At 43.8% G+C, this 21,517-nt stretch overlaps 1 protein-coding gene across 1 annotated transcript; it reads left to right on the plus strand.

Moving 5' to 3' along the window:
- The first annotated feature begins 2,626 nt into the window (after positions 1–2,626).
- On the plus strand, positions 2,627–20,601 carry nt5c2l1 (5'-nucleotidase, cytosolic II, like 1). Its single transcript, XM_083657847.1, has 18 exons — positions 2,627–2,837; positions 6,100–6,173; positions 7,099–7,216; positions 8,102–8,197; positions 10,352–10,443; positions 10,757–10,814; positions 10,969–11,062; positions 11,172–11,225; positions 11,355–11,438; positions 11,537–11,572; positions 12,863–12,970; positions 13,062–13,128; positions 14,196–14,366; positions 14,708–14,759; positions 14,997–15,057; positions 18,946–19,122; positions 19,224–19,280; positions 20,306–20,601. Exons 1-18 carry the CDS (start codon positions 2,728–2,730, stop codon positions 20,342–20,344), a joined length of 1,548 nt encoding a protein of 515 aa, XP_083513973.1. The 5' UTR covers positions 2,627–2,727; the 3' UTR covers positions 20,345–20,601.
- Positions 20,602–21,517: the final 916 nt, after the last annotated feature.

Here is a 21,517-nt window from a genome sequence, read left to right on the forward strand (position 1 = left end):
ACATGTTATGTGAAAGTGATAGTGATACAGTAAATTAAAGGTTCCATATCGTGCCATTTTCACTGTATAAAACATCATGGGTCTTTAAAACAAGGTTATGAATTATTTTGCACACAAAAACAACTCAAATCCTGCCTCTGTTGGACTTCTCTATGTGCTCCGTCTCTCCCCTCATTAACTACATTGTATGCACTGTTTTGATAAGATGATTAGATGATCTGTTGGAATAGATCAAACATTTACAGAGAACAATCAACTGATTGTTGGTTGATGAAATCAGGACTTTATATCACCCCCCCACCTGATGACCCCTGGGCACAACCAGCCCCCCCCTCCCCCCAGACACCATTCCACAGACACTATCCTACCGCCCCCCCCCACACAATTATATGTCTAGGAGTAGGACCGTTTCACTTTGCACTTTATATTATGTGAGATTGTTTTTCTGAATTGTTCATCTTCTACTGATGTGACCACTGCACTAAGTCAAATTCCTCGTTCCTCAAATCTGGCTTCAAACGGCCCAAATTGGGCTTCAAACCGCCCAAATTGGGCCCAAATTTTTTGCGCCGCCGCCCTTCAGATGCCGGCACGCGCGTCAGCCCGTATTGGCCTGGCTTGCTTGGTATCTAATGCCCGGCCTGAATTATGATCCCAGTAAATATAGTAAATATACTGTATGAATAATTATTCGGTTTTAAGATTGCAGTTGTGTATTTTGCGGGGGGGGGGGGGGGGGGGCACCACAAAACAATTACGCTTAGGGACAGTCCGTTATTTATGAGAGGGGGGGGTATGGTGCAGGGGCGACTTTGTTTTCGTTTTGTTCCTTCACCCTCCCCAGATCTATAAATATTTTTCCATGTCCCTCCCTGAGTGACTGGAGATAAATGCATCACCCTCCCTCCACCATAAATAACCACACTTTATCATATTCACACCAAAGGTATAGAAAATATGACCTTTTCCGATGATTTGGCTATGTTTGATAGCACCCTATGACATCGGGGGAGAGAGGGGGCGGGGGCATATAACGTTTGGTAGCCTACCCAGCCCATAAACGGCCTCATCTCCTAGTTATAAAGCCGATCACCCGCTCAGTACCGCTCAGTCCCGCTCCAGTTTCAATCACAACATGTTCGAAAGAGAATGCATCGGTGCATGGCTAATTGAGCCACATGTGAAATCTCCCACTCCCAGCATGCATTGAGGGTAATACATTGACAAGAAATAGCAACCAAATCAGCCTAAATAGGCTAAGTGGTTGATATAAATAATGTTTATGTTAGCACAACATGCAATTGTAGAACCTTTCAATATTGGACAAAATAAAACAATAAAAATCAAAACACAACCCTATGTGAAACATGTATGTAATCCAGGTGCTATATATATCCCTTGCAGATTTAATGTTATTTGGATGAGTGACACTGATGCACTGTGATGTCCGCTCCAGCCTCCAATAAGACTATAGCCTACTTCGTGTACACGCCCAGTCGCCCACTATTTTCTTGCCAGCTGCTGCGAGACGAGAAGGAAGAGAAACGAGCATGCAGCCGACTCTGCTGAGCTCATGTTATTTGTAGTGAGCAATGCCCATTGCCCAGGCGTTTAAACGCAAATTAAAACACCCTGGCCTTTTTATCTCTTTTATTCTTTTGAGCGGAGCGGTGAGTGCAAGCGGGTGAAATCTGTATCGAGCGGCGAGCGGTCTGGAGCGGAGTCCAGTCACCATACAGGTAAACCATAGATATAAATAGGGGAGTAAACACGAATTTTGGAACGAAAAAACGCATTTAAAAATATATACAAAATACAAAAAATGAAAGTTGTATAACCCTCCCTAAAGCCAAAATAAAAAACACAAGTCCATCCCCAGTACTCAAAAAAATATTTGATACCCCTCCCCCTTTCTGCACCATACCCCCCCTCTCATAAATAACGAACAGTCCCTTAGGGCACCCAAATGGCCAGCAGCGGCCCTGCTTGAATGGAATACATAGTGTTTTTTGTTTTTTAATAGCATTATTTTCCTGTTTGTCCTGTTTTTCTCCTATCTGAACGGGTGGGTGTCCTACAACAAAACAGTTTGCAATTTGCCTTTGTCATTTCTGCTGCTTTACTGGTGTGTAAATTAGGCTGAGCAGGAGTTGCGTCATAGCAGTTGTCAGTAGATTACAACATGAGGTTATCTGAGGTTATCAGACGGGTCTAGGGAGGATACATCCTGCGTCCAGTCGTATTGACTATGCTTTATGAAATGCAAATCGCATACCAGTACCATTTGCATTATATTTAAGAGACAATGTGCAGAGTTAACATTCGCCTTTCTGTTCACTGCTCTGGCGTGATAAATAGGGTAACTTTGTTCGCGTCACGGTGGGAGTGAAGCAGTCAACAGCAAAGCCATGCCAATTACGCACGCGTGCAGCCGCGGCATGTGTGCGCCTCTGATAACACAATCAGATGTTCAAAGCGAATTGTAGCTGGACGAGTTTTGACAAATGCGTGGTCAAGAGCTACAACAAACAACAAGACAGGGAGGGGGGGTTACCCTCACGAAAACAGTGGGAACCCCTCTACGCGCACGCCTACACATTTTTGAGTAAATGTGCTAGCTACTATTTTAAATACCTCTCCAATGAGTGACGGCGAAAAGCGACGACGCACTGTGAGCTGTGACATAGCCAGCCAGCCTCGTTCATTCCGTTTGAAACTGCGTCGATAATGGAGGAAAACACACGGGCATTGAAAGATACACTCAAGTTGGACCCAGATCCTCCAGACCCGAGCTCCTCAGATGCGTCCGTGGTGAAGATGAGAGACTATCATCAAAAGTGAGTCGGAGCGTGCTTTCGCCAATGATTAATCGGATCATCACAGCAACAGAGCGAGCGTGACACTCAAGTAAACAGACAGTAGCCTATATATGCCTTATATGGCCACACTGTCAACACTAGGATAATAATTACTAATTTGTGCACCATCGTTTAGGCTTCTCAGAAAGAACATATTTTATGAGCTAGTTCTCATCATTATAACATTGAGTTCGCAGCACCAAGTCAGTAGGGGAGACTGGGTTGCAACACTTTTTGCAATTCTCTCAGCCCAAAACAAAATGACTTGGGACCTAATTGAGACATGGACCAATGACTTGGGTTTAATTGAGACTTGGACCAAATGACTTGGGACTTAATTGAGACATGGACCAATGCCTTGGGTTTAATTGAGACTTGGACCAAATGACTTGGGACTTAATTGAGACATGGACCAATGCCTTGGGTTTAATTGAGACTTGGACAAATTACTTGGGACTTAATTGAGACTTGAACAAATGACTTGGGACTTAATTGAGACTTGGACAAATTACTTGGGACTTAATTGAGAATTGGACCAAAATACTTGGGACTTAATTGAGACTTGGACAAATGACTTGGGACTTAATTGAGACTTGAACCAATGACTTGGGACTTAATTGAGACTTGGACAAATTACTTGGGACTTAATTGAGAATTGGACCAAAATACTTGGGACTTAATTGAGACTTGGACCAAATGACTTGGGACTTAATTGAGACTTGGACCAAATGACTTGGGACTTAATTGAGAATTGGACCAAAATACTTGGGACTTAATTGAGACTTGGACCAAATGACTTGGGACTTAATTGAGACTTGGACCAAATGACTTGGGACTTAATTGAGACTTGGACCAATGACTTGGGACTTAATTGAGACTTGGACCAATGACTTGGGACTTAATTGAGAATTGGACCCAATCTCTTGGGACTTAATTGAGACTTGCACCAATGACTTGGGACTTAATTGAGAATTGGACCAAATTACTTGGGACTTAATTGAGACTTAGATCAAATGACTTGGGACTTAATTGAGCCTACCATAATTTCCAACTGTGTTTTTCAGTAAATAAATCACACAATGCTTTATGACACTGTTCACCTGTTATTTATTTATTTATTTATTTATTTATTTATCTATTTATTTATTTATTGCAGTACATGTTTTGCACCCTAACATAGCCTATCCTACATTTATGAATCAATAAATATTCAGGAAAAAATATCTGCTTACAATACATCATGAACATAATAGTCATGATCAGTGCTGATCGTGCTGATCGTGCAGTAGGCCTACGGTTTTGTGCAGTATATGTAGAGTAGGCTATCTACGGGTTACGTGAAGTCGGCTAAAAACCACCTGTATCACACAGACACAGTCTACCTACCAGCTTCTTCTAGACACACTGATCTGACATGTCGTGAGGCATCCTCACTGCTCAGCAACATACTTACAAAACAAGAGCGTGTAGGTAAATTATTAACAGCAACCCAATAGGTATGAACTGTTCAGGCGTGTTGAGTCTGGAGCTAGATAGGCCTCTCTTTCAGGGTGTCACGGATTAAAAAAACTTATCTGGGAGCATGTGACAGGAAGTTAAAGGAGAACTTCACTGAAAAGCAATGCTGATTTATTTTGCACGTGATCTCACACATATCCCAAAACTGTGAACAGTTTTGCAGGCATTCACTTAGTTTGACAGTTATTGAGAGTTGATTTGAGTTGTTTGTTTATTTATACAATGCACATTAATGAACATTACTGTAAATGCGCCAGTGTTAGCCAGATGGCTAATTTTCAAACTGCTGTCCCTTGGAACTCCAGTTAGAATTGCCAGTGCCTCATACACACACTGACAGGAGTATTAACGCTAACATACATGTCTTTGATGGTGCGAGGAGACCGGAGCACCCGGAAGAAAGCCACACGAACACGGGGAGAACATGCATACTCCACACAGAGAGGACCTGGGACGGACCGGGGTTCGAACCCGGGACCTTCTTGCTGTGAGGCAGCAGTGCTACTGAGCCACCGTTGCCGTCCAAAAAAAGTTGTGGACCAGTGATGTCACTGAGATCATGTACAAAATAAATCATCCTTGTTTTTCTGTGAACTTCTCCTTTAACGTACACAGAACTCTGTGAAGTTATTTAACGTACACAGAACTCAGGACAGAACGCAAATGACATTTGTTAACAATACATAATGGATCCTCTCCTTTCTAATCTGTTTTCACACCTCTAGTGTTGAAAGTCATTTCAAAGTAACATAGAGTGAGCTTTGATAACATCTCTAGTCTCCTCCCAGAGAGCTATTTTTTAAAGAGAGAGAGAGACACACGCACACACACACACACACACACACACACACACACACACACACACACACACGCACACACACACACACACACACACACACACACACACACACACACACACACACACACACACACAGAGAGAGAGAGAGAGAGAGAGACACACGCACACACGCACACACACACACACACACACACACACAGACAGAGAGAGTTACATAGAGAGAGAGAGAGAGAGAGAGAGAGAGAGAGAGAGAGAGAGAGAGAGAGAGAGAGGCAACCTAGGCCACGGGTGACAGCTCTGGCACGCAAAGGGTTAGGTTAACCCTGGTTCACTCATATATATATATATATATATATATATATATATATATATATATATATATATATATATATACTGTATATACAGTATATACCTAAGGGTATACAATACCGAAGGGTCTTACAATGCTGCGATGTAGCACTAAACTCTATTGCAGCGGATTGGGCATGATCAACCCTTCCACGGGCAACGTTGCAGACAGAGTAGGAAGGCTGATCCGTGAGCGGCTGCTTCCGGGACGCGGGTCGGGGTCTTAATCAGCCTGGGCTGGGTCTACTGGGCGAGGGTGTCTGATGTTGAACAGACCCGAAACACCTTACGACCCCAGCTAACATCACTGATGACGCGTCCCAGCGCATGCTGTAGTATGTATTTTAAACATATATATGTGACCAAAACCATAACCCTAACCAAAATGCTTTGTACAAAGTGCAAATATGGAGGAACTCAATATTGTGCACTAAGTTTTAGGAGGACCACAGGAATAGATGCAGATTTCAGAGTTCAGTTGCGACCGTGAAAGTCACCGCATGTCATCCTCTATCATTCTACCTGTGTTCATTCTGTCTGAAGTCTTAAACGGTCTTGTTCAATGTGTGATCACAGGGTGTTCGTCAACAGGAGCCTGACGCTGGAAAACATCAAATGCTACGGCTTTGATATGGACTACACTCTGGCAAGTATGTCAAAACCCACCACGGCACAACAAGAGCACCTTGAGAGTGACTTGTTGTCCAGGACAGTAGGGGCATACTGGTGCTAATGCTGCCAGATTTAGGGATCTGTTTCCCACTGGGGCCATCCCGTGTTTCTTACGTTACCATGACGATGCCCTCGTTGTCCTGTCCTACTGTAAGGTGCTTTGGATGAAAGCCAGTGTTGGCCAGTAAAGTAAAGTAACCCATTACTGTCATTCGATTACTTTCGCAGTAACTAGTAATGTAAGGGATTACAATTTCAAAATAATTATAATAATTGTATTACAGTTACTAATCCAAGTAACCTCAAGTTACTGCATTCTTTTCTCCAGCGCTGGCACAGGGCTAAAATAAAGTGTGGCTATGCAAGATTAACACGATTAGTTTTTTGTCCTAATTAGGCAAATAAATAGAAAGTCTGTAGTTTGGCTGCATTTTGACTAATAATTATGAATTAATTAATTCATAATAATTAATTAGGAATTAATACTGTTCCAATAAAGTGGATTCAGTTCTAACAGGAGCTGGCTAAACAGGTTGTACGACACTTTTTTCAGAAGAGGGGTAGCAAAAGTCATAATAATGTAATGAGTAATGTAACTAATTACTTTTGATACCAAGTAATAAGTAGTTATTTTTATTCGTTTTTTTTAAAGAGTAATAAGTAATAAGTAACTAATTACATTTCCCGAATAACTTGCCCAACACTGATGAAAGCATTATGCTATGTTTGTGAGTTTATTATAGTTTCAGTATTTACATTGTGCTGGCTACATTTTCCATTTTAAGTTTTTCGATTTGTCGGCTGCATAACGACTTGTGTGTGTGTGTGTGTGTGTGTGTGTGTGTGCGTGTGCGTGCGTGCGTGCGTGTGTGTGTGTGTGCACGTGTGTGTGTGTGTATGTAGTGTATAAGTCTCCTGACTATGAAGGCCTGGGCTTTGAGCTGATGAGAGACAGACTGGTGTCCATTGGCTACCCTCATGAGCTGCTGCGCTACACGTACGATCCCACCTTCTCCACACGGTGAGTCCTGTGCTGCACCTCAGTACCTTCATGCTGTAACTAATCGTGCATTCCTTCATAACTGGGAACTGGTAATCTTACGACTTCAAAGGTCATGAGCTGGGCGGTGACGTCATCAGAGCTGATATTTCCCATTCCAAACTCGTAGGAGCCTCAGCAGCCCCAACCTCAAAAATCCAAGATGGCTGCGCCGCGCAACAACAGTAGTAGTAATCGTAGTAATATTGTTTAGCACTTCTGTTTTGTTTGTGTCTCATTAAATCAGCTGTACACACAGCACTGCCTAACTTCTATCTGTGTGGACATGAGGATGCAGTGTTTGTATGCGCAAAATGCCGCAAAATGCCATGTTGTCAATTGTTATTGCTAACAATGGCTAGCCTGGTTAGCGACTGGATCTGACCAATGAACAGTTTTCTGCAAATGGAACGCTAACAAAACGGATGTAATGTCATTTAGCCTCCACATCCCAGTTATTTTGCGATAAAGGAACGCACGATCAGGCTTCATGTCACGATACGTGGAAATGCAATATGAAATTCAAGCTGAGGTTTGGCAGAGCAATCCAGCCATTTTTAAGGGTTAGGCCCACTTGCTGTGCAAGCTATTCTCAGTGTCTGTGGCCCAGGGATCAGATATTCTATCATTCCATCAGTGCAAATAAATGAGCCACCTATTTTTCCCAGAGGCCCCAGAGGCCCCACACAGCAGAATGAACACAGTGGACAAAATAGAGGAGAGATAAGAGCCTTTAGCCGTACCTTAAAGTCAGGAGGTAGTATGAAACAAGAACGTAAACAGGCACGCATCGCTCTCAATTCATATCTGATTCCGAGATCTGATATCATGTCTGAATAAGCTTATTCTGTTCAATCCATCCCTCAGTGGTCTGGTGTTTGACACCAGATACGGAAACCTCCTGAAGGTGGATTCAAATGGGAATATTTTACTCTGCAGTCACGGCTTCAGATTCCTGAAAAGGTAAAAGAGAAATCCCAGTGAATCCAGTCTAAAAATGTCATGTGTCTGTATATATATATGATATATCTCCCATGGTCAACTCAGCCTCTTAGGAGAATGGCCTTTGGTGCCGCTTATTTATATTTGAAGTGTTCTCAGGTCAAAGGTTACATTATTTGAAATTGTAATAGAGTGCCAAAGTCACATCCTCTTCCAGGTTGGGCGTACGCACCAAGGGATTACATCCGCCATTCATTTTGCCATAGACATTTCATAAAATGCTTAGAAAAAGGTTTTACTTGGTTTTACTTGGTCAAACCAAGCGATTCAGCTACAGTATATTTAGAATAAGGACCAAACATTTCTTCCCCTGTCCCCCTGCGTCCTCTGTCCTCATCTGTCCTCGTCTGTCCCCCTCTGTCCCCCTCTCCCCCCTCTGTCCTCCTCTCGCCCCTCTGTCCTCCTCTCTCCCTCTGTCCTCCTCTCCCCTCTGTCCCCCTCTGTCGTACTCTGTCCCCCTCTGTCCCCCCTTTCTGTCTTCCTCTCCTCCTCTGTCCCCCTCTGTCCCCCTCCCCCCCTCTGTCCTCCTCTCCTCCTCTGTCCGCCTCTGTCCTCCTCTCTCCCTCTGTCCTCCTCTCCTCCTCTGTCCTCCTCTCTCCCTCTGTCCTACTCTGTCCCCCTCTCTCCATCTGTCCCCCTCTGTCCTCCTCTCTCCCTCTGTCCTACTCTGTCCCCCTCTCTCCATCTGTCCCCCTCTGTCCTCCTCTCTCCCTCTGTCCTACTCTGTCCCCCTCCCCCCTCTGTCCTCCTCTCTCCCTCTGTCCCCCTCCCCATCTGTCCTCCTGTGTCCTCCTCTGTCCCCATCTCCCCTCTGTCCTCATCTGTCCCCCTCTCCTCCTCTGTCCTCATGTGTCCTCCTCTATCCCCCTCCCCCCTCTGCCCTCATCTGTCCCCCTCTCCTCCTCTGTCCTCCTCTGTCCCCCTCCCCCCTCTGCCCTCATCTGTCCCTCTCTCCTCCTCTGCCCCTCCCCCTCTGTCCCTCTCTCCTCCTCTGCCCCTCCCCCCTCTGTCCCCCTCTGTCCCCCTCTCCTCCTCTGCCCCTCCCCCTCTGTCCCCCTCTCCTCCTCTGTCCTCATCTGCCCCTCCCCCCTCTGTCCCCCTCTCCTCCTCTGCCCCTCCCCCTCTGTCCCTCTCTCCTCCTCTGCCCCTCCCCCCTCTGTCCCCCTCTGTCCTCCTCTGCCCCTCCCCCCTCTGTCCCCCTCTCCTCCTCTGCCCCTCCCCCCTCTGTCCCCCTCTGTCCTCCTCTGTCCCCCTCTGTCCTCCTGTGTGTCTGTAAGCAGAAAGTATATGAAATACATCACTGTGAGCACAATGGGATGAGCTGCCTTGAGTGGGCGGCCCTAACAAAGCTGAATTGTGTCGACCAAGCAGTATCATAACCTGTGTATTTGCTTTACAACATCAATACTAACATGACCCTGTCGTCTGTGAGCCCGCTGGTTAAACAGTGACTCATTGTTTCAGGTCTTATTTCAGCGTTGAATATAAACAACATATTTTCTTTTAAACTAATTAGAGACTAAAATAGCAGCACTATCTGGAATTCCCTCTGCTTTGTGTTGGCTTACAATGCTGATGTAACTGCTCACAAATATCAAAAGTATATTTATATCCTCCACCTGGCACTGTGGGATTTGGGAGTGAGTGTCTGTCTGTGTGTAGGTTTATATTTTTAGTATGATTATTAGAGTTCATGTTCATATCTGGGCGGGTTACCATGAATAATATATTAGCCTACGCACACACTGTGTTGGTTATTTTGTCATACATGGCTAGTACTGTAGTTATGATATGGAGACTATTTTAATAATAATCATACATAGGACATTTAACAGAATTATAGAATGATGTTATAGGCACTAAACCATTAATAAATCAAAGTAACAAAAATATAGACCTTTTAAAATGTGATTTAAAAGAGGTGAGTGCAGTACAGTGTTTAGTTATGCATGGAATGGTCTTCACCCTCTCCAATTTATAATCCTCTAGATGACTCTGGTACTCCTTAGTAACCATCATCCATATCAATTTCTCATTATAGCCTTGTGTAAATTGGAGTCTGTCTGTTGTGAACTGCCTCTGTAATCTGAGCTGTAATATGCTTCTTTTCCACAGGGAAGAAATTCCTGACTACTACCCCAACATGTTCATTCAGAGAGATGACACCGACCGTTTCCACATTCTTAACACTCTCTTTAACCTTTCTGGTATACATTTTATTATTCTTATTGTTCGTTAAAATCATAGATTTTTAATAAATGAGTTACATTGATCGTTATTGTGTGTTTTTCTTTATCCTCAATTCGTTATCTTGAGGTGAAGTCACATCATATTTTTAGAAGTAGAATACCTCTCTTAGCTTGGTAACCCTTATTATTAGATTGAGAATCTGAGTTAGAATTACAGTACAATAATATTAATGACTTCATTGTTTATAGTTTTTCACTATTACGCAACTGAAATAAATAATCTGAATGATATAAGCAACTTAAATGTGCTGTGTTCTCACTCACTCTACAGAGACATATCTCTACGCTTGCCTTGTAGACTTCTTCACCAGATGTACCCGATATACAAAGTGAGTGGAGATACCTTTTATTGCCCTCCTCCTTTGACCACTCCCCTCCCCTCCGCTCCTCTTATCTCTCACCTCAAACAATTATAAAATATATTATGTATCGTTAAACAAAACCACTGCCTCCGCTCTTTGTCTGCTGGGACATTTCTTCCAGCCTCCTGAAAGGCTTCCAGCATGGCGACCTGTTTATGTCCTTCAGAAGCATGTTCCAGGACGTTCGAGATGCAATGGATCACGTTCACGATACGGTTAATTAACAACATCTCATTGACCTTACATTAAAAAATATGAATGTGTTTCATGGAGAAAAAAAAAATGTGTAACAACTTTAATATCTGTGTGTGTGTGTGTATATAGGGATGCCTGAAAGAAAGAACTACAAAGAATTTGGAGAAATATGTTGTCAAAGACGTGAGTACTTAAGATACAAGTATTTGATCATTTCATCTTCTAAAATGTCTCTTGGCCTCTTTTTGAGATTTGAGAAGATTTGTGGTCTCACATTAAATTTGTCCAATCTTGACTAATTGTCTCACTCAGCCAAATCTGCCTATACTCTTGAGTCGGATCAAGGAGGTCGCCAAGGTCTTCCTCGCCACCAACAGTGACTACAGCTACACTGAGGTGAGCTTCTAAACAAACAACACATGATATCAATATGAAGAGGAATGCCTTTAAAACTGCCATTCATTCTAACAGTTTGTTTTATATTTCCCACGAAGGTCATCATGTCATACTTGCTTGAAAGTGCTCCTAAGGTAAGATCATTTGGTTTTAAATATTTAGTGTTGTTGGGCCCAATGAAGTTCCCAGTTAAAGAGCCACTTTGGTGATTTTCAACCAGCTTTGTTTTCATTACAAAATCAGTAGTATGCAAATGAACAATGTTCTCTCCATCTCGCCTGGACCGAGAGCTCCCCATTCATTCTGCGAATGAAGGTGGAGAGAGCAATAATCATACTGATAGTGACGGTAATAGTGACACCATGACAAAACTGCTCCAAATGACATCATTATGACATAATTTGGACCAGGAAGTTCTGTGAATAAATATAAATAAGCTCTCGGTCCAGGCAAGATGGAGGGAAGTTAAACATTGTTCATTTGCATAATATATATATATATATATATATATATATATATACGGTATATATATATATATATACGAATCAGCGTGACATCACAATCCCCCCGATTCCCCCGGAAATGCGGAACCCCGCAGCAGTGAGTTGTGCCAAACAAACGTTAATATCTGAATAAATCACATCGCTTATATTTTGACATTCTGAGTGAGAGCAGAAGTAGCTCAAGAGTCTGATGTGTTAAAGTTGTGTGAACTGTCGCAGTTTTTTAAATGTAAACAACATAGCCGGGGCTAGAGTGAGCACTCAAGGCTGACTCCATTGTCGTTTCCCCCCGGAAACGCGGTTTGTTTACCAAAATGCTGCTCGGCTGATCCTTCATATACTTTTGTAATGATAAAAAAAAGCTGGTTGAAAATCAGCAAAGTATTCCAAGTCCAGGTTGCACAAGATCTACCCTTCTGTCTCACCACTATGTGATAGGTGTCAGGTGTCAGAGGGTACACTATCCCATGCTTTTTGGTTTTGTCCTTCACTGTCTGGATTTTGGGCCAAAATATTTGATTGGTACTCTAAGGCCTATATATTAATTTTTATGACATGGTTTCGGTTATACGTATGGAGAGACTCCGGTTCCTGAGGACCAATTCTCTTCTAAAATTCTCGGCTATCTGGGACCCATTTCTGGCGTACTCAGACGAGGTTGAAAGCGACAAGTAACTTGCACAGCTGACTTTTCATGGACCCCTTGCACGGGATCCCATGCACATCTCTGATAGCACAACGCTGTAACATTGGAATGTTGATATATGTATATTTTTGTTTTTTGTTTTGTTTTGTTCTGTTTTGTCTGAGTCCGTTTGTGTTCTGAAAATTGTAAAATAAAATATATTTTTTTTAAAAATCTGCAAAGTGACCCTTTAAGATGATCAAGCACATTATTTACTGCCTCGTTCTTCATTCCAGCCTGGCGGGACAAAAAAGTCCTGGCGTTCCTTCTTCGACCTTGTGGTTGTGGACACCAGGAAGCCACTCTTCTTCGGCGAGGGGACGGTGCTGAGACAAGTGGACACGGTAGGAACGAGCCTCACATCCTACATTCACATAGACTGTAAATGGGGAACTGTCTGCAACAGATTTGTAATCGGCTCTATGTCGGACCCAGTACACAGGAAAGCTCCGCATCGGAACCTACACCGGAGATCTCCAACATGGAACTGTATACTCTGGAGGTGAGAAAGGGCTCAGATAGGGAGGAAGGGTGAGAGGCAAGGGGTGTGTGTGTGTGTGTGTGTGTGTGTGTGTGTGTGTGTGTGTGTCATGCGCGTAGGCACGGGTGCGCTAGGGTGTGCAAATGCCACCCAGACAGGCCGCTGGCGCACCCAAAAAAATGGGGTAAAAAAAGTGTTTTGTTTTGTCTGCAAAACACATGTCAACGCTGTCATGCACTGTGTCCAACTGTCCGCTGTCCTATGTGCCCCGGAGCATCATGGGAAACTAGTTAAGCTGTCGTCCACGTAAAGTAAACAAATGCACGCACAGCAGAGGCAGCGCCAAATCAAGAAGACATGAAACAAAGCTCGCTTTTAAGCTTTTTCGGCAAAGACAAGAAACGACGAGGAAGAAGATGACTCGTCGTCACCCTTCCCCTCAACAAGTGCGGATTGTAGTGCACCCGTTCCCGCACCTGTATTGGTGGTGTACAGTGGAGAAGAGACAGACGATGATGAAGAAGATGATGCAGCCGAAACAATGACGTTAACAGCGGGGAACGCAGCCAACAACACACCGGAGGTTTGTGCAGAGCCAGAGGACACTGACGCTACAGATCTCTCTGCAGTAGACGAACCTGCATGCCAACCAAACTTGCTAGAACACTCATTGGAAAAAGTAGGTGATACTTTTTTGAGATACTAAACAAAGTGGTTTTACATGTTGCCAAAAAATACAATTTAATTGACTGCATGAGTGCGAAAAGGAGCAACACACAAATATTCTTCTAAATCTGGTTTGAAAAGACCCAATTTTTTTTGGGTCTTTTGGTCCGTCAAATGGTCCGCCCCCTGGCACACCCTGGCTTTCTGTGGCACACCCAATGAGCCGAGTCTGGCTACGCTACTGGTGTGTGTGTGTGTGTGTGTGTGTGTGTGTGTGTGTGTGTGTGTGTGCGTGTGCGTGTGTGTTTTCATGCGTTTTAAAGGAAGAACAGCTATCTCATTTTCTCCCTCTATTCTTCTAATTCTGATGTTGTCTCCTCCTGTGTATTTCTCTCTCTCTCTCTCTCTCTCTCTCTCTGCAGGCTCCTCAGACATCGTCTGTGATCTGCTGGATGTGAGGGGAAAGGACATCCTCTATATCGGAGACCACATCTTTGGAGACATCCTCAAGTCGAAGAAGCGCCAAGGCTGGAAGACCTTTCTGGTGGTGCCGGAGCTCGCCAAGGAGGTGCAAGTGTGGAAAGAGAAGAAAAGTAAGAACAAGCTCTATATTCTCACAATTTTGTGTCAGCTGACCAGAACGAAAATCCGATTTCTAAATAGCCGTTATTTTAATAAACCGAGCACACACGGGGGTAATCTAAATAGTTACTTTGACCGACTCCATTTTCACTTATAAAAGTGCCATATTAAGCGTTAACGGTGGTATAGAGCTCAAACGGCTCTGTCGTGATCCTGGCGCTTTGATGTGAACAGACCATTTAGCTAGGTGTACATTAGCACTGTACATTATCACAAATGAATGGACACCCTGCAGCCAATCAGAATCGAGTATTCACCCAGGCCATAAAGTTTTGTTTTTGCTTACTTCTAGGTCTCTTTGATGAGCTGAAGCGTCTCGATGGCTTCTTAGCTGAACTTTACAAGTGAGTTTTTGTGTAGAACAGCTGCACTGCATCATGGATTACATGAAGTGACACGGCTGTTAATGAGTGGTCTTCTGTCTTTGTCCTCTGAAGGGACCTGGACAGTGTTAATGAGTGGTCTTCTGTCTTTGTCCTCTGAAGGGACCTGGACAGTGTTAATGAGTGGTCTTCTGTCTTTGTCCTCTGAAGGGACCTGGACAGTGTTAATGAGTGGTCTTCTGTCTTTGTCCTCTGAAGGGACCTGGACAGTGGCAGTCGAGAATGTCCTGACATCAGTAGCATTCAGACCCGGATAAAGGTGAGCTCCATCGACCATAACAGCCTCTTTCTCCTCTGTCAAGGAAACTCTTTGACCAAGGAGCTTCCTGACCCATGTTGGAACCTTTTCTTGCTTTTCATAGGTTTCTGATTCCACACATGACTTTGTTTAACTCGCTGGGAACATTACCCATTTACACCCCCCCCCCCCCCCGCCCCCCCAAAAAAGTAGTATCTGTCACTACACTACCCTTATTCAAGCACATCCACAAGGAGATGGAGGAGGACCCCTGGTGGAGGATGAAGGAACATACCATGTGCTTTAAATATGGTAGCCCATTCGAATCCTGCATCCTTACTGCATGATCGTCTCCCCTGTTAGCTCAGATCAGTACAGTGAGAACAGCAGCACCTTGTCATCAAATAACCAAAGAATAAGGGACAGATTAAATGATGGAACATTTGATGCCGACTAGTATGTGGCTCAGCAGTGCATTATAATATTAGCATGTGTCAAATATATATTTTACATTATTTATTTATTTTACAGTGTAGAAATTATTTAACGTGGGGGGGCGGGGGGGCATAAAATATGTGGCTGGCAATCTGCACTGCACAATTCCTCGTAAAGAGAAATATAATCAAAAATAAACCAGTTGAAGTAAACTGATCATGCTAAATTAGTGCTAAAAGGAGGAATGAGTCGCGCATGCTAGCATGTTGTATCTGTGTTATGAAAACCTTGTGATTCCAGTTTTGATGTCCGATCTTCTCAGTAGAACTGTGGGCTTGCACAGTTCTTACGATGCTGAGAAAGTTCCAAAACACTAGGGCCCATGAAACCTGTTCAGTTATGATTCAGCTTACTTATTCACGGTACAATTTCAAAAGTAAGAATAGTTTTCTCAATTTCTGAAAAGTAACTTCTTTGGATTAAAAAAGAAAAAGATCTGATACCAGTGATGTGTATCAAAGCCAAAACACATCACCAGCCAAGAGAATTAAAAAGCAAGCAACATAAATGACTGATATGATAGTGGCTGATATGGTTATAAATAACGGTGGCTGAGACATGTTATTGTTACCACTAAGCTATTACCTTCAACATGTTACAGTAATTATATGTCCAGTTACATATGCCTTACTGCAACAGAAACAAAGTCAGGCCGACCCCGGCACTGGCATGTAGTGTCACCTCAGGTGGCAGTTTGTGACATCTCAGTGGCTAGTTAGTGGCAAGCAGTGGCAGCCTGTGGCACATCTGTCGGCAGTTGCTGTCAGCTGGGGTGCCACTGACTAGCCACTATAGCTTCCCCTGACTAGCCACTATAGCTTCCCCTGACTAGCCACTATAGCTTCCACTGACTAGCCACTATAGCTTCCACTGACTAGCCACTATAGCTTCCCCTGACTAGCCACTATAGCTTCCCCTGACTAGCCACTATAGCTTCCCCTGACTAGCCACTATTACTTCCACTGACTAGCCACTATAGCTTCCACTGACTAGCCTATAGCTTCCCCTGACTAGCCACTATAGCTTCCACTGACTAGCCACTATAGCTTCCACTGACTAGCCTATAGCTTCCCCTGACTAGCCACTATAGCTTCCCCTGACTAGCCACTATAGCTTCCACTGACTAGCCACTGAGATTCCACTGACTAGCCACTATAGCTTCCCCTGACTAGCCTATAGCTTCCACTGACTAGCCACTATAGCTTCCACTGACTAGCTACTATAGCTTCCCCTGACTAGCCACTATTACTTCCACTGACTAGCCACTATAGCTTCCACTGACTAGCCTATAGCTTCCCCTGACTAGCCACTATAGCTTCCACTGACTAGCCACTATAGCTTCCACTGACTAGCCTATAGCTTCCCCTGACTAGCCACTATAGCTTCCACTGACTAGCCACTATAGCGTCCACTGACTAGCCACTGAGATTCCACTGACTAGCTTCCACTGACTAGCTTCCACTGACTAGCCACTATAGCTTCCACTGACTAGCCACTATAGCTTCCCCTGACTAGCCACTATAGCTTCCCCTGACTAGCCACTGAGATTCCACTGACTAGCCACTATATCTTCCACTGACTAGCCACTATAGCTTCCCCTGACTAGCCACTATAGCTTCCCCTGACTAGCCACTATAGCTTCCACTGACTAGCCACTATAGCTTCCACTGACTAGCCACTATAGCTTCCCCTGACTAGCCACTATAGCTTCCCCTGACTAGCCACTATAGCTTCCCCTGACTAGCCACTATAGCTTCCACTGACTAGCCACTATAGCTTCCACTGACTAGCCACTATAGCTTCCCCTGACTAGCCACTATAGCTTCCACTGACTAGCCACTATAGCCCCCCCTGACTAGCCACTAGAGCTTCCCCTGACTAGCCACTATAGCTTCCCCTGACTAGCCACTATAGCTTCCACTGACTAGCCACTATAGCTTCCCCTGACTAGCCACTATAGCTTCCACTGACTAGCCTATAGCTTCCACTGACTAGCCACTATAGCTCCCCTGACTAGCCACTATAGCTTCCACTGACTAGCCACTATAGCTTCCCCTGACTAGCCACTATTGCTTCCCCTGACTAGCCACTAGAGCTTCCCCTGACTAGCCACTATAGCTTCCCCTGACTAGCCACTATAGCTTCCACTGACTAGCCACTATAGCTTCCACTGACTAGCCACTATAGCTTCCCCTGACTAGCCACTATAGCTTCCGCTGACTAGCCACTATAGCTTCCACTGACTAGCCACTATAGCTTCCCCTGACTAGCCACTATAGCTTCCACTGACTAGCCACTATAGCTTCCACTGACTAGCCACTATAGCTTCCACTGACTAGCCACTATAGCTTCCCCTGACTAGCCACTATAGCTTCCCCTGACTAGCCACTATAGCTTCCACTGACTAGCCACTATAGCTTCCCCTGACTAGCCACTATAGCTTCCACTGACTAGCCACTATAGCTTCCACTGACTAGTCACTATAGCTTCCACTGACTAGCCACTATAGCTTCCCCTGACTAGCCACTATAGCTTCCACTGACTAGCCACTATAGCTTCCCCTGACTAGCCACTATAGCTTCCACTGACTAGCCACTATAGCTTCCACTGACTAGCCACTATAGCTTCCCCTGACTAGCCACTAGCTTCCACTGACTAGCCACTAGAGCTTCCACTGACTAGCCACTATAGCTTCCACTGACTAGCCACTATAGCTTCCCCTGACTAGCCACTATAGCTTCCCCTGACTAGCCACTATAGCTTCCACTGACTAGCCACTATAGCTTCCCCTGACTAGCCACTATAGCTTCCACTGACTAGCCACTATAGCTTCCACTGACTAGCCACTCGCTTCCACTGACTAGCCACTATAGCTTCCACTGACTAGCCTATAGCTTCCACTGACTAGCCACTATAGCTTCCCCTGACTAGCCACTATAGCTTCCCCTGACTAGCCACTATAGCTTCCACTGACTAGCCACTATAGCTTCCCCTGACTAGCCACTATAGCTTCCACTGACTAGCCACTATAGCTTCCCCTGACCAGCCACTATAGCTTCCACTGACTAGCCACTATAGCTTCCCCTGACTAGCCACTATAGCTTCCCCTGACTAGCCACTAGCTTCCTCTGACTAGCCACTATAGCTTCCCCTGACTAGCCACTATAGCTTCCCCTGACTAGCCACTATAGCTTCCTCTGACTAGCCACTATAGCTTCCCCTGACTAGCCACTATAGCTTCCACTGACTAGCCACTAGCTTCCACTGACTAGCCACTATAGCTTCCACTGACTAGCCACTGAGATTCCACAAACTGCCACAAGGTGGGTACCTGCCAGTGCCACTATCCTGAGGTCTCTCTATAGAAACCTGTTCTGTCTCAGAGGTTTTTGTCCGACGCCGGCTGTGTTGCAGGTCGTGACCTACAGAATGGACATGTCCTATGGACAAATGGGCAGCCTCCTGCGCAGCGGCTCCAGACAGACGCTCTTTGCCAGTCAGCTGATGCGCTACGCAGACCTCTACTCCTCCACCTGCATCAACCTGATGCACTACCCCTTTAATTACCTGTTCATGGCTCCACCTGTCCTGGTTAGTGCTTCCCCCTGCTCACCCATCGACACGGAATGAACGAATCCGTCCACAACAACACGTCATGTTGTTGATTTATGATCACTGATTAACTCTTTCAGATGCCGCACGAGTTGTCAATGGAGCACCCTGCCTTTCCTTCGAGGGAACTTGCGATGGTAAAGACAAACACAACAAATACTGTCTCATCCTTAGGGATGGTAAAGACAAACACAACAACTGCTGTTTTATCCTTAGGGATGCACATTTTAATCATTTCCTTGTTGACCGATCATCAGTCACGTGGATGTTCAATTAATCATTATGGTAAAAAAAAAAAACAGCTTTTGACATAGAAAATAGTAAATATGTTTTACACCGGTATTCAGTTCCTACTAAACCAGTTAATCAACCAAGCAAGCTCGTGATGTATTTTAACATTATATTACAGTGTTTACAATGAATATTGTTGGTTTTGGGTGGAATTCTCCTCGGACTTATTGCCTGTTTGCTTGGCTTTCTTTTTTCTCTGTATAAGCGGTGAAAGTTAAATTGCATCCTGGTATTATGGTGGCAAATTATTTCAGCAAAAATTATAAAATAGTAGATAGCTTGCATTTTCAATCATTATGCCATATCATTCAGCAGCAAGCTATTAAACTGTGTGTGGTGCATACATTAGCCCAGTGATACTCAACTGTGTGGCCCGCAATGGAATTGCAAAAAAAAAAGAAAGAAAAGAAAATACAGTGCACCTGAACGCAACATGCAAGATACCCGCTGAATAAGTGTCCAAATGTTCATGTCATTCTGGCCAATACTCCACTTCTGTTATAGCATTTCAGTCTGGAATATGGAATATCTTTCAATAATCTATGGTTTAGCAGCTAAATTGTCAAATACCGCCGTCTGCTCGCTACCCAGGCACTTATGTATGTACTTAACCTAACTAACTTAACCTAACTCAGCCTAAACTCCGGCTGACACCCCAAAAACCTACAATCCGCTACAGAAAAATGTATATTGATTGTTTATTAACTGGCCCCTCGCCTTCTATCATTTCACGAAAGTGGCCCCCCGGGCAAAGCAAGTTGAGTATCCCTGCATTAGCCTATACTTGATCTTGTGAGTATTTAAAATGTAAAGTTGACCATAGAGTTAAATGACTAAGTTATTGACATGTTTCTCTCTTGCTGTGCTGAAGACAAGTGACCAACGCAATACAGAAGAAGCGTTCCCTTGAAGCAGACATATCTACAGGAGGATACTGTGCTTCCAGTTGAGATGGACCATTTTTACTGATGAAGTTGTGTAAATAAGAAGAGTGTGTTGCAGCCATAATGTGCCTATAGATGATCTAACCTAATTTAAATATAAATATATATATATATATAACTTATTCTGCCACCTGCTGGATATGGATTGCTATGCCATGTCATGTTTACTAAATACACCCATTATTGAAGTGAGACTTTATGATGATTAAAAACAAAAACAGATTCAGGGTTACTGTTTTTAAACATGTTATGTTACGTTATGTTATGTTATGTTATGTTATGTTATGTTACGTTACGTTACGTTACGTTACGTTACGTTATGTTATGTTATGTTATGTTATGTTGCACTTTTCATCTAGTGTTTGTGTCATTTTCTTTAAACTGACCATATCATTATTTATTTGTTTGTGTAAAATGTACCAACTTCAATTGAATAATTTCAATAAATGATTCATATTAATTTCTGTGCCGTCTTTGAGAAGTGGACAACAGGTACACATAGCTGTTACAGTACATGTCTGGTATTCATACTAGAGCACCCCATCTCATAGGTCCGTTGACGACGGTAACGTTCTGCACTACATCTCTAGTCCATCGGGTGGCACTGAGTCACCTCTGCAAGCCACTTGAGAGCTGAGTGATCTTGGTCTATGGAGTGGCTGCATGAAATAGTCTCGGTTATTTCTCATTATTCACTGCAAATGAGCTAAAACGGTTTTTCTCAAGGTAAAGTTTGGCTTCATTGTTACCTGTATCTTTAAAAAAACAAGGGAGCCCCCCCCCCCCCAATAAAATAAAACTGGTCAAGCGTAGCATTATTAGATACTCTAAAATATATGTTTTGAAATAACTCCACACAGTAAATAACATTCCTACAGCATCTATTTGAATAAAGATTGCATACTGTATTAATGATCCATTCACATTGGCAGAGAACATTGCTGCTTCGTGCCACAAGATTTTAGTACCTATTATTAGAGAAATAAAAAAATATCACAATGTGACATGCTGCTATCTCTCTCTTTCTCTGTCTCTGTCTCTGTCTCTCTCTCTCTCTCTCTTTCTCTCTCTCTCACACACACACACACACACACACACACACACACACACACACCTAATAAACGCACATGATACACACA

Source organism: Poromitra crassiceps (genome assembly GCF_964638095.1).
Source record: "Poromitra crassiceps genome assembly, chromosome: 21".
Lineage (NCBI taxonomy): Eukaryota > Metazoa > Chordata > Actinopteri > Beryciformes > Melamphaidae > Poromitra > Poromitra crassiceps.